The sequence below is a fragment of the Ovis aries genome, chromosome 5 (genome assembly GCF_016772045.2).
Source record: "Ovis aries strain OAR_USU_Benz2616 breed Rambouillet chromosome 5, ARS-UI_Ramb_v3.0, whole genome shotgun sequence".
Lineage (NCBI taxonomy): Eukaryota > Metazoa > Chordata > Mammalia > Artiodactyla > Bovidae > Ovis > Ovis aries.
The window spans coordinates 22,395,106-22,409,637 of record NC_056058.1 but is presented as its reverse complement, the minus strand read 5'-3'; the positions used below and the strand labels follow the sequence as shown (position 1 = coordinate 22,409,637).

Sequence of the window (14,532 nt, the reverse complement as noted above, 5' to 3'; positions counted from 1 at the left end):
TCTAAATTTGTTCCCATCTCAAGGATTTGTTTCTCTCTTTGCCTTGAAAGCTCTTTGCCTTACATCTTGGCCTGACTATCTCTGATACGCTAGATTTCTGCTTAGATATCACCTCCCCTGAAAGGCCATCCCCACATCACTGTCTCTTACCTCTTTGTAACATTTGTCGCCTGAGTTCATATTATGCATATATAAGTGTTTATTGAATAAACAGGATTCAAGGAATATCATAGTGAAACGAGCAGTTTGCCTTTTGATTGTTCATATCTGTTTTTCTGGTCTGCTGGTGGTGTTTACTCTTGGGTTGTGAGAAGTCCCATGGTGAATTTAGTCACAGAAAGTCTCTGGTAATTAAAAATATTTGTCCCATAATCATCAAACCATCCAAATTCATGTAAATTTCAAATTTATCTGAGATGCATGCTCTCCACATTCAGGCTTTCTGAGAGCTCGTCATTTGCAGTGAGGAATGGGGACGTGGAGTTAGAGTCCTCATTCTCCCCCATGTAGAACTGTTATTTCTCCTGCTCAGCACGCTGGGTTCCTCTACATCCCCTGGGACTGAAGCTGTGAGGGGAAGGAGAATGGAATCACAGATGGTGTGACTGAGCTTTATGATGGATGCTTAAGGTGGACACCCTCTTTCTCTGTCACAGTCCATAGTCATTGGTTCTTAGGAGGCTTTCCTCCTCAGAGCTGCCCCTGAGCCCCTGAGGGCAGGGGCTTACTTGTTCACTCACTTGTTTCACTTACTTGTTCTTTGAGGAGAATTAGTTCATCTTTTCCAAATGGTCACTTTCAGCCCCTGCTTTCTTCTTTAGGTAGCTTGTGGGATACTTCCAAGCTATATCGTCCCTTGGTTTTTGTTGTGAAATAGAACACAGACATAAATAAGTGCACACATCATCAATGTAAAGCTTATTAACAAATGGTAATGGAGAAATTGGAAGTGTAAGTTTGACCTGGTTGAACAAATAACACATTGTCTCCCCACTTGGGGTATGAATTGGTAATGGGCTTGTCAGTCTTGTTCACTGCTGTATAGCTCTGGCTGTTCAAAGTTCATTCATACTCATAAGCATTTTATTGAGTAGAGGGTTGAGTGAATGAATAGCTAATAAGATTGTGATATATTTAGAACATAAGTTACTATTCGGCAATAAAAACCAACTTATAAAGACTATGTAATACTATTGGGGTTTTGGTACGACATTATGGAAATACCTAAACAAACTTTTGGGCCAATCCAATATTAAATAAAATAGTTACTAAGCTTTCTTAGATGGGAAAATAAAGTAGAACATAAAACTTTAGCATATGTCTACGTGTGTATAGGTATACACATGTACGTCCACAGATACAGAGACACTTATGTGTATATGTTAATAGACCAGAAAGAAACATATACATACATATTAATATATATATACACACTTCTATATGATGAAATTTGAGATGATTGTTTTCTTTTTCAACTATATTTTTAAAAATATTCTGCTATTTAAAAGTTCTGATTTTTATGATCAGAAAACATTTTAAGAAAAAAGAAAAGAGAATTGAGAGAAAGGAAGGAGGAAAGAAAAACAAAAACCTTGAACTGTTCTCCCAAATCTGCCGTGGGAGAGAGATTGAGTTTCCACCATTGGAGAAGGCCTGGAGATGAAAACCTCCATGCACTCAGAAAGCCAGTGTGCCTTTGGCAGCCCACGTGCCTGTCACATAAAACACCTCAAGATACACGCTCATAGCCTAATGTGGTATTTTTGTCTTCTGCTTTGTGAGGGATGGGGCCTGTCCTTGCTCTTTTTTCCTTTATTTTTAAATTGAAGGTTAATTGCTTTTACAGAATTTAGTTGTTTTCTGTCAAACATCAACATGAATCAGCCATAGGTGTACATATGTCCCCTCCCTCTTGAACCTCCCTCCCTATCCCAATCCTCTAGGTTGATACAGTGCCTCTGTTTGAGTTCCCTGAGTACAGCAAATTCCCATTGGCTATCTATTTTACATATGATAATGTAAGTCTCCATGTTACTCTCTCTATGCATCTCGCCTTCTCCTCTCCTCTCCCCATGTCCATAAGTCTGTTCTCTTTGTCTGTTTCTCCATTGCTGCCCTGCAAATAAAATTTTCAGTACCATTTTTCTAGATTCTGTAAATGTGTGTTAGTATATGATACTTATTTTTCTCTTTCTGACTTACTTCACTCTGTATAATAAGCTCTAGGTTCATCTACCTCATTAGAACTGACTCAAATGTGTTTCTTTTTATGGCTGAGTAATATTCCATCATGTACATGTACCACAACTTCTTTATCCATGAGGCTTCCCTGATAGCTCAGTTGGTAAAGAATCCATCTGCAATGCAGGAGACCCTGATTCAATTCCTGGGTCGGGAAGATCCCCTGGTGAAGGGATAGGCTACCCACTCCAGTATTCTTGGGCTTCCCTTGTGACTCAGCTGGTAAAGAATCCCTCTGCAATGCGGGATACCTGGGTTTGATCCCTGGGTTGGGAAGATCCCCTGGAGAAGGGAAATGCTACCCACTCCAGTATTCTGGCCTAGAGAATCCCATGGACTGTATGGAATTCCATCAGGTTGTAAAGAGACAGGACTGAGCAACTTTTAGTTTCACTTTTCTTTATCCATTCATTTGTCGATGGACATCTAGGTTGCTTCCATGTCCTAGCTATTGTAAATAGTGCTGCAATGAACATTGGGGTACTTGTGTCTTTTTCAATTTTGGTTTTCTCTGGGTATATGCCTAGGAGTGGGATTGCTGGATCATATGGTGGTTTTATTCTTAGTTTTTTAAGGAATCGCCATACTCTCTTCCATAGTGGCTGTACCAATTTACATTCCTACCAACAGTGCAAGAGGTTCCCTCTTCTTCACACTCTCTTTAGCGTTTATTGTTCGTAGACTTTTGATGATGACCAGCCTGACTGGGTGAGATGATACCGCATTGTAGTTTTGATTTGCATTTCTCTAATAATGAGCGATGTTGAGCATTTTTTCATGTGTTTGTTAGCCATCTGTATGTCTTCTCTGGAGAAATGTCTGTTTAGGTCTTTTCCCCACTCTTTGATTGGGCTGTTTGTTTTTCTGATACTGAGTTTTATGAACTGCTAGTATATTTTGGAAATTAAAGTGGGACCTAATTAAATGTAGAAGCTTTTGCATAGCAAAGGAAAGTAGAAACAAGGTGAAACCCTCAGAATGGGAGCAAATAATAACAAAGGAAACAACCGGCCTTGCTCTTGATATCAGATTTTGAACACCTACCATGTGTGAGATGTTGTGCCTGACATCAAATGCTCAGTGCAGGTTTTTAAAAGACGAGAGTTATTTGGAACAACAATCCAAGCAGGTCTTGCCTTTTCAGATAGCCTCACAGAAGAGGCAGCACATGCTGCAAGCCAGGAGGTCTTTGCTTTGAACCCTGTCCTCACCATGCACTCATGCACAGGAAGTCTTTTTGAAGCTTGGCTTTTTCAACTGCAAAATGGGTGACATTAGCAGAGTTATCCCAAGCTGGCTGTTTGATTAAATGAAATAATGTACATATAGCATCTGGCATACTGGCATGTTATTTTCTTCTATTCTTGTTTTCTTGTAAACATTTCAAAGTAATTTTGAAAAGGGAAGAGGAAAGGACTATATAGTTTTTTTTTTTTTTAGCCTGGCTACCTAGAAAAGTGTCATGTAGAGAAGTACAGACTTAAAGAGGAGGTGCTAGTTTTGGGGGGAATTATAATGCATCTAAAGTGAGATGAGGAGTAAGAGACAAGGAGAAAGGATCTTGAATAGAAGCGGTGGATCTGGAAGGAGGATTTGAGAGTCATTTCCCTGGGGACTTATAAATTCGTTGGAAGTGATAAATGCAGAGAAACAAGAACTGCCTTGTGGGTGAGGAAAAGGACCTGTTTAAGGAAACAGAAACAGTTGCTAGAGAAGAAGATAAGTGGAGCCATGGAATATTCTTGGAGGAGAAAGGTGGTCAAGGGTCAAATGCCCGAGGGAGGAGAATAAAAGGAAGGACACTGTGGGTGGCCTCAGAGCAATTTTCCAGTCCAGCGGGGGAAGCTAGAATGCCGGTGGAAATATAAGGAGAATGTAGGTGGCGAGCAAATTCAGTGCTGTATTAAAATCAATTTGGAAATTGGGAGGCTTTAGCTTCTATCCTTGACATTCCCATGAACTCTCTGTGTGATTTTGGGCAAGTCATACAAGATTTCTAAGCCTTGGTTTTCTTGATTTTAAAAATCCAGATGGCCGGATGAGTCTAAGTTTCCCTCTACCATTGTTGTTTCATGATTCTTTTTGAAGCCCTTTGGCAGGGAAAGTAAATGGAATGATGTTAACAATGTGGTCACATGAAAACTTTTCCTAAAGATAAAACTTGGACACACAGGAAAGTAACACTGGAAATGCCAAGAGGGAAGAAATCACATTGAAATTTTGCCTCAGAGGGAGTCACAGGTAGAGTGTGGCTCCGAGCAACAAATGTATCTATTTTCTTTTCTCTCAAAAGTGAAGAATACATTGAATGAAGTTAACATTCTGTGAGCACCTGCTCTGTACGAGGCCCTGTGCATCGAAGGCATGGTGACGAGCGCTACGCCCCAAGCCCTCCCTGGAATAGCTCATGGTCTCATCAGACAGACATGCAAGCAGCGTTCAAAGGGCGCCTAAGTGCAAGAATGGAAAAGGTGGACAGAGGAGGTGGTGGTTACTTTGGAGAGGGGACAGGTTCAGCTTGAATTTGAAGAAATAATTTTCCACACCAACAGTGACTTTTCTGGGAAGAGAAACCAGCAAATGCAGTGTACTAAGATGTGAGTGTGCAGCTAAAAGTTATTCTGAAATATGTTAAAATGTAAAGTTTGTTCACACAGTAAAATTTGTCTATAGTGGTTATATGTGAAATTTCAGTGGAGAGGCAGGCAAGAGTTCATCATGACTTAGATATAACTTATATATCTTCATTTGGAGTTGATCTTCACAGTCATAAAGGAAAAACTGAAAAGATCGAGTCAGGAGAGTATTTTAGTATGATACGGTAAAAAGATAGATATGGGATCAGAAGTGTGTTTTCCTACAGATTTATGTGTTATGTATAGAAAGAGTTGGATATGACTGAAGCGACTGATTATGTATGCACATAAAATACATAAATACATAAAATACATAAAAGCTCGAAAAACTACTCCCACTTACAATAATATTGAAAATGATGTTTCATTTGAATAAAGCATAAAAAAAGAACTTACAGTATTTTAATTTATGTCAATCCCTATGTGATGCTTATGTTTTCAACTATGTATTTTATTTACTTAGTGAGATATATGCTATAACATTACCATACAAGAGAATATTTTAGAAAATATAGCCAGCTTATGTAGAATTCACATCATGTAGCGTATAAGACATTTGTGTGAAATGCTGTTATAAGCAGTGTGCTGATGCCAGATCCCTTTCAGCAACTGCTGTTTAGAAGGCAAACACTTATGCTTCTTCCAGTAGCTCAGGGATTCTCTAACATACTTTACAGTCAGATAATAAACTAATCATTTTCAAACCTTCATTGACTTTCTTTTTCTGTCAAGAACTTTGCCATTTGATGTTTTCAATTTTATTGGTTCATCTTATTTTGGGGCTACATTTACCTGTTTCTTTACTCAAATCTTCCCTGATAGCTTCTCTGATAGCTCAATTGGTAAAGAATCTGCCTGCAATGCAGGAGATGCTGGTTTGATTCCTGGGTTGGGAATATTTCCTGGAGAAGGTAAAGGCTACCCACCTCAGTATTCTTGGGCTTTCCTTGTGGCTCAGCTGATAAAGAATCCACCTGCAATGCAGGAGACTTACATTCGATTCCTGGGTTGGGAAGATTTCCTGGAGAAGATAAAAGCTACCCACTCCAGTATTCTGGCTTGGAGAATTCCATGGACTCTGTAGTCCATGGGGTTGCAGAGTTGGATGCAACTGAGTGAGTTTCACTTTCACTTTCTACTCAAGTCGGACATCTTTTTTTTAAAATATACTTTATTTGTTAAATTAATTTTTATTGGAGTACAGTTGTTTTACAGTGTTGTGTGTTAGTTCTACAACTCAGCAAAATCAATCAGTTATATGTATACATATATCCTTTCTTAGAAAGGATACCTGATAAGTAGGAAGACAGGCATCTTTTTAAACAAGTTTCCTGGATTTCGCATCTTCTTTGCCTTTCTGCTAACGCCTCTTCCCATAAGAAGTAACTTTTATCCAAATTATACTATCCCTCCAGATAGCAGAGTCTTCACATAGCCTGAAATTATAATGGTCTACCACAGACAGTATTTACTTCTTGTGATGTGCTGTGTGTTTTTAAAAATAGGATATTATTAAAGATTCTTACCGTATGTAGTTTTAGCCCTCAGATATATACCTTCAACTAGTCAACTGAAAGTTCACGTAGAAAACTGAGGTCCTGGAAAATTTAAAAAAAAAATTCCAAAAAAGGAGAATGGAAAAAATAAAAAGAGAACTTGAGGTAATTCCATTAGTAGTGCATCAGCTGCTTAAGTGAATAGGAATTAAGGTAGGGGAAGTGAAGTAGTTAACCTACTAAGAGTAGCAACTTTAAATTTTTAGTTATTTTTATTTATGCTTACAGTACTACTTTAGAATCTGTTCATCTATTTAATAGACTGTAGTTGATTTGAATTTGAACAACTGAAACATTTGCATTAGGTGAATTGAAGCAATGGTATATAAAAATCCATGCACATTTGTCAGGTCAAATTTCACGTGATTAGGAATTGGTGGCCATGATAATACACTTATATGGAGATTAGTGTAAATGGCTGTTTTAGAAAACACAGGAGTATCTAAATGGAGAGATAGTAAAATTTCAGAACCAGTAAGACAAGAAACGGCTGGTAATTTATTTTCAAATAAGCAGTGGTCAGTTTGCAAAACACTGAAATGTTTGCTAAAATGTCAAATCAAGTAATGATACTCAAAACAATAGGAGAGGAGCCATTGTATGAGAAGATACACATAACGACAGATAAGGCAGTTAAATTTAACTAATTTCATTACCAAATGTTTGCGTGAAATGCCTCAACATTGTTCACATCATTTTGAAAAATCGAAGAAGAGGAATCTTGGAGAAAATACTTATATAGTTCACATTTATTTTGGAGAATGTATTGTGCCAGTTTAATGCACTACTAATTTTCTTTCCTTCTAAAATTAAACTTCGGGAGCAAACTGCAGGAGATAGTGAAGGACCTCAAAGGGAGGCCTGGTGTGTTGCAGTCTGAGGGGTCGCAGAGAGCTGGACACGATTTAGCAATTGAACAACAACAATAGAAATTAAAAGTACAGTGTTTGCTGAAGGGAATGGCGTCTAATTATGCATCATTAAGCATCAATGTGTGTGTTAGTTGTTCAGTCGTGTCCGACTCTTTGCAACCCCGTGGACTGTAGCCCGCTGGGCTCCTCTGTCCGTGGAATTCTCCAGGCAAGAATACTGGAGTGGGTTGTCAATTCCTTTTCCATTTTCAAGCATAGGAGAACTTGTAAAGAGACTTTGATCTAGATTTATGTTCTTCCACGGCTTGTAAATTCACAGCACAGATAAGATGATCCATTTTGTTATTGGAATAGGTCCCCTGTTTGTGGGGACATAGAAAACCTCATGACTTCCCTGCTTGACGGATGCCAACCCAAGCTAGAGAACTTCCTGTAGCGTAGGATAGTATTCTGATCTCAGATAGGAAGCCCTTGCCTGAAGAGAATCTGAATACTTGATGCTAACTATGCCCCAGAGTGAACTGAGTCTGGCACATGGGGTCAGACAGCAGATATATATTGAATGAATTAGTCATCATTTATAGTTATTCCAAGGCTAGCCACTCCAATACTCTGGCCTGGAGATTTCCCTGGACTGTATATCCATGGGGTCGCAAAGAGTCAGACACGACTGAGCGACTTTCATTTTCACTGTAGTTATTCCAGCTTCCCTCATAGCTCAGTCGGTTAAAAATCTACCTGCAATGCAGGAGAGCCTGTTCGATTCCTTGGTCGGGAAGATCCTCTGCAGAAGGAAATGGCAACCCACTCCAGTATTCTTGCCTGGAGAATCTCATGGACAGAGGAGCCTGGCAGACTATGGTCCATGGGGTTGCAAGAGTTGGACATGACTTAGCAACTAAACCACCACCACCATAATTATTCCAACAGTTTTTTTTTCAAAGTGACCTTCTTATTTTTAAAAATGTACATAGATAAAATCCTAACACAATAGAGAATTGTATGTCATGAAGAGTTTTCCAAATTGTATCTTTAAAAAAACACACATCTACTTGAAACAATATTTAATATGCTAATATGGTGATACAAGAATTGCCAAGAGTCGGACATGACTGAGTGACTTCACTTTTCTTTATGGTGATACAAAAATGAGTAAATTTTAATTTTTTGGATTCTCGGAGCTCTTCAGTCCACTCTTAAATGTTTGGCTGCTATATTTATTATAATTATACTTATGAATAACATAAAAAATATGGCAAACATTTATTAAAAGGCTACCCAGCATCAGATTCTATGCTAGACCATAGAATTGGTCTAGCTGTTTAGTTAGTTGCTGTTTAGTCCCTAAGTTGTGTCTGACTGTATTTGTGATGCCATGGACAGTATGCCCCGCCAGGTTCCTCTGTCCATGGAATTTTCCAGGCAAGAATACTGGAATGAGCTGCCATTCCTTTCTACAGGGGAACTTTGAAAAGTGACTGAACCCCCATCTCCTGCATTGGTAGATGGGCTCTTTACCACTGAGCCACCTGGGAAGTCCTTATGATAGGAACATTACCTGTGCTTAAAGATGCTTTAAAAAAATCTCCCAAAGAACCCTGTGAAGCTGTTGTATAAAGACACTGTACGTTTCTCATACTTACATGATAGTAATAGGTTATGAACCCAAATAATCTTAAGTCTAGAATCTGTTCTTGATGTTATTACATTTTATATGATAGTATGCAATTAAATTTTATAGGATTTGTTATTATAACCCTTCCCATGCTTATAACCTGTTGAAAGAATATATCAGATTACAAATTTATGATTTAGGGAAACTAAGCATCATAGCAGTTATTATTTTAGTCATTAGCTACACTGTCAGTTTTATTTGTGGCTTTGGATACTGACTGAATCTCAGAATCACACTTATTCAAACAAGAGAGACATATTTCTGTGTTTTCATAATCTCAATTGATGATAATATGACACCACTTATCCCCAGTCTGACTTCCCTGGTGGTTCAGTTGGTAAAGGATCCGCCTGCGATGTGAGAGACTTGGATTCAATCCCTGGGTTGGGAAGATCCCCTGGAGGAAAGCATGGCGATCCATTCCAGTACTCTTGCCTGAAGAATCCCCATGGAGAGGAGCCTGGTGGGCTGCAGTCTGTGGGGTCGCAAAGAGTTGGACATGACTGAACGACTAAGCACGCATTCTATCCTCAATCCATATGTAGATGTACTATATCTTTAATGATTATTATTTAAATTTAAAAACATTTGATATTCTCTCTTATTCCCATCAAACTTGACTCTAGGGAAAATTTTGTGTGTTTCATGTTTCTAATTAAAATGGAAGCTGATTTCATATTGGAGAGAATGAAAACATGGATGGAGAATAAAATAACTCATTGGAAGTTAAACTTAACAGAAATGTCCCAAATACATGTATGCCTGATATGTTAAAAGACTCATTAGCATAGAAATTTTTTGCATTATCCCCGCCCACAAGTGATGTATGCACGTGCATGTGTGTGAACAGGAGACGGAGAGATAGAAACTGAGAAAGAGACAGGGAATGGAAGGAAGGAAGAGAGGCGGAGGGGACACATAGAGGGGATGGAACTGCTGTTCCAGCAGTTAAGGCTTTTATTAGTGATACAAAGCTTCAATAAAGCGAAATTGGTAAGGAGTTTTAGATTTTATTCTTCAGGTATCTTATAATGTCAGTTCTGTACAAAATAAAATGTGATAGCATATTGCCACTTAGTCTTTCCATATACAAGTTGCAGTACGCTTCAAACAAAATAAAAGGCCTTTTTTTCTTAAGAAAAGCTTTTGGCCTAAATTTAAAAAAAATATACAATGTGGAACAATGACTATATCTGAAGAAATAATTATATTATGATGCTAATTATATGTGAAACAAAATGAACTGTATATAATTTTTATAAAATTAATACAAAATGGTATTTGAAAACTTTAATATTACCATATCATGTATGAATAATGCAGGTTCTAGGGGATTATTTCTTCAAAATTGTTTACTAATAAGTTAACAGTACAAGTGATCAAGTATGCATTTTATATATTAATATATATTATAGTAGACTAAAATAATAAAAATTGGAAAGATCAAGTCATGTTTTCTTCCATGTAAAATATTTTCCTAGTTATAACTTAACTTTATATTCTAAAATAGAAAGGGAAGAAATGACTAGGCTTAGCTTTAATATGATAAAATAATACTTATTTGTTATAAGTTCATCTTGCTGATCATAACTGAATTTCACAGTTTTTAGCCCCCTGTTCACAAGTGGCTAACTTTAAAATATGGTATTGTATGAAATGAAACTTGTTTATGTAAGTGATACTTCCTTTTTCTGTAATTTATTGTTCAAGGGTTTTAAAAAATGTTTAAAAGAAGGCTTGAGAGTATTTTATATAATAACTGTAATGCTATATACCCTACATTTTTTGTGGTATAAATTATTTTATTAAGTAATGATTGTCAAAAAGTTGGACTGTGTCATGTATGCAATTAAAAACTGTATTGCTCTTCTGTACCTGCTGTGCATATAAGTGACCCCATGGGTCTCCCAAAGTGAGCCTTTAACATTCCAGAATTTTTACTCTGCATCTGTTGCTGGCATCTCGCCTCCCACCCACACAGGCTAAGACTAACTGTATGAAGTTTATGCTAGTCCAGTAAAGTACCGAAAGATGAGTAATAAACTGGGAAGACCTTATTAGTGGGGTTGCTAGAATAGCTGCACTAGAAAAAAGTATGCATATACGTGGAAGAAAATAAAGTGTGTGTGTGTGAGTGGGAGAACCTAGAAAGTAACTTAATTGAATAAGTTTAATTGAAACTAACTTATGAGCAGGTATTTCATATGCATCTTTCTATGTTATATGTTCCAGATGGGATTTATACAGCTCAATGAGGACTTCATATTTATTGAACCACTCAATGATACAGTGGCCATAACAGGTCACCCACATCGTGTATATAGGCGGAAAAGGTCCATGGAGGAGAAAGTCACAGAGAAGTCTGTTCCTCACAGTCATTACTGTGGTGTTATTTCAGGTAATGCCTTCTCCTGAAAGGGTTTAATTAACTGTGCAATGTGAGATGAATCCTGGAATAGATCCTCCTTCCCTCCCTCCCTTCTTCCCTCCATGCCACTCTCCCACCCCGCGTTTTCTTTTTTCCTTGCCTTCCTACCTTCCCCATCCTTCCCTCTCTTTGTGTCTATCCATCTGTCCACAGCTTTATCTTTTTTTTTTTTTTTAATGTGGAATCTCCCTTGGTTAATGACAATTACATATATTTTTTGACTTGTTTTCTATGAAGTAATATATTTTAATATAAAAATAGAAGAACTTCAGATATTAATACATTGCATGCTCTATATCCCTCTTGAGTTGTGAAGTGTTCCTCATGGGATTCTGTTCACTGAACTGGAATAGAAATGACACCGAGAGAACTCCAGATCCCCTGAAACTGAATACTATGAGCTCATGGTCTTATTTTAGTTTACTTCTATGTGAACATCATAGAAATCTCTGTACTTTGACCAGAAGCATCTTCCACTTTCTTCTTTTTCTGTTTGATTCAAGTAAAAATCATCTTGATTGTTAATATTAATAGAGGAATAGGAAGAAGAGTCATGATTTACTTCTTGAATTTTATTCTCAGTATCAGAATATCTTAAATTTTAAAGTTTTAAGTGGCTCACAAACATTTCCAACCATCAAATCCTAGTCTCTGTGTGTCTGCCAATTTTTCACAGAAATAAAATGGGGTTCCTGTTTGGTACACTTCCTTATTACTTCCTTTGGCAGAGATATGTGGCTTTAGCAAGAAGGTTAAGGAAAAATGAATGATTTCTATTACATAAATAGGACCTAAAAGTCATAGCCAACATTCAGCAGTTTCCCTAGTAAAAATGTTTGGACATCTAATCCAGACATCTCTGAATATTCACTGATATGAGAAATAGTTCCATTTAGAATCTGAGGAAATATGAATTTATTGAAGAATTTTTGGTATAAAGACTTTAAAATTGACTTGGAGATTTAGAATTAGGTATTAGTGTATTTAGTGCCAAGAGAGCAACTTGAAAATTGGTTATGGTATTTTAGGTTGATTTAGGTGTATAAACTGTGATAATAAGTGACATTTTCAGAGGCCTTGGCATGTTCATATCATCAGTTGTCTAGGAGGATCAGATTCAGACAGGATTTCAGTATGTTTCTGTTTAGAAATACAATCTCAAATTAATCTCTGATCTCTGTTTTCTTTTGCGAAAGCTCATGGTGTCAGTCTATATGAGAATTATCTTCAGAAGTGGTTAAGTGAATCTACCTCTCTGTCACATTATTCAAAGCACATTATCAAGTCAATTTAAATAAGACACACCCCTCTTCTCTATTCTAAGAAATATAGACACACTGGAGATAAAAACCAGCTGGACAAAAGTCATAATCTGAAAAAACACAAAAGAAAAGTTTTTATATTGTGAGACAATAACAGCAACAATTGGATATAGTCCATTTAAGGAGATTGCCTTGTGTGAGTTACACTGAAAATCTGCACCATGCAACTTTTGAATCATAGTAAGTTCCAGCTGTTCTAATCACTCATGTGTACAGATGACATAAAGTAGTCTTTATATTGCAGTATGTTTGGAGGAAAGGTTTCTAGAGAATTCTTTTTTTTTTTTTGATAGGTTTTATAAAGCATAAATACATGGTTCATATTTGACAGACCTTGTCGATAAACTTTCTAATTTTTTAAAGACATGACTGTTATATCTTAATTAACCTGTTTGGATCAAGCACTTGGCATGCAAGGATTGCTAAGCTGTTTCCTAAGTGCTCTTACCTATCTTCAGTGGTTTTTAAGGGAAATTTAAAAATCATTTTAAAATTAGCAATCTATGAAATAAAATATCCATTTACTTATACTGATATGTCTAATTGTAGTTCTTCCCTTCTTATTTCAGGATAATATATTAGCATATTAAAGAACATTCAGATTTGGATAATGTTGCAGCAATTGCCTTTGCACAATGGAATCATAAAATTTACTTGTATTCAACTTGGTTTTTGCCTATCCCCCTTCATCATGTTAATGTTTTAAATGTATTGTGTTTATATGTAATGATTATGTAAATGCTGTTTCCTAAACACATACCCTCAAAGTTTAGGATGACTTTGTCCCTTTCTTTTATTAAGATATAACATAGAAGCAAGAAACGCGCAGGAGATTAAGAGTCAGAGGTACCAGGTTCAAGGCCTAGCTTCAGTCTCACTCTAGCTAGATACTCTCCTTCACTTCCCTTGAATTTTTGAACCTTAAAATTCTTTATTTGTAACATAGGAGAACCAGTCACATCACAGCAATGACAAAGAGCTAAATGACACAGCTCTTATTCTCACAAGGTGGACCAATGTATTGTTTTGTGCAAGCTGGTAAATGAGTAATTAGGCTATCTATAATAAGTTCAGTTCAGTTCAGTCGCTCAGTTATGTCCGACTCTTTGAGACCTCATGAACCGCAGCACGCCAGGCCTCCCTGTCCATCACCAACTCCCAGAGTCCACCCAAACCCATGTCCATTGAGTCGGTGATGCCATACAGCAATCTCATCCTCTGTTGTCCCCTTCTCCTTCTGCCCTCAATCTTTCCCAGCATCAGGGTCTTTTCAAATGAATCAGCTCTTTGCATCAGGTAGCCAAAGTATTGGAGTTTCAGCTTCACCGTCAGTCCTTCCAATGAACACCCAGGACTGATGTCCTTTAGGATGGACTAGATGGATCTCCTTGCAGTCCAAGGGACGCTCAGGAGTCTTCTCCACCACCACAGTTCAAAAGCATCAATTCTTTGGTGCTCAGCTTTCTTTATAGTATAGCTCTCACATCCATACATAACCACTGGAAAAACCATAGCCTTGACTTTGCTCTTCAAGTAATGTCTCTGCTTTTGAATATGCTGTCTAGGTTGGTCATAACTTTCCTTCCAAGAAGTAAGCATCTTTTGATTTCATGGCTGCAATCACCATCTGCAGTGATTTGGGAGCCCAGAAAAATAAAGTCAGCCACTGTTTCTACTGTTTCCCCATCTATTTGCCATGAAGTAATGGGACTGGATGCCATGATCTTTGTTTTCTGAATGTTGAGCTTTAAGCCAACTTTTCGCCTCTCCTCTTTCATTTTCATCAACAGGCTCTTTAGTTC

The 14,532-nt window shown here is 37.3% G+C and overlaps 1 protein-coding gene across 3 annotated transcripts in view; it reads left to right on the top strand.

The window, feature by feature from the left end:
* Positions 1–14,532, top strand: part of ADAMTS19 (ADAM metallopeptidase with thrombospondin type 1 motif 19) — a 265,725-nt gene that overhangs the window by 43,834 nt on the left and 207,359 nt on the right. For all 3 annotated transcript variants that reach the window (XM_042250270.2, XM_012178168.5, XM_042250271.2), the window contains exon 3: positions 11,213–11,378. In XM_042250270.2, the coding sequence (XP_042106204.1) occupies positions 11,213–11,378 (166 nt within the window). The remainder of the gene's footprint in view (positions 1–11,212; positions 11,379–14,532) is intronic.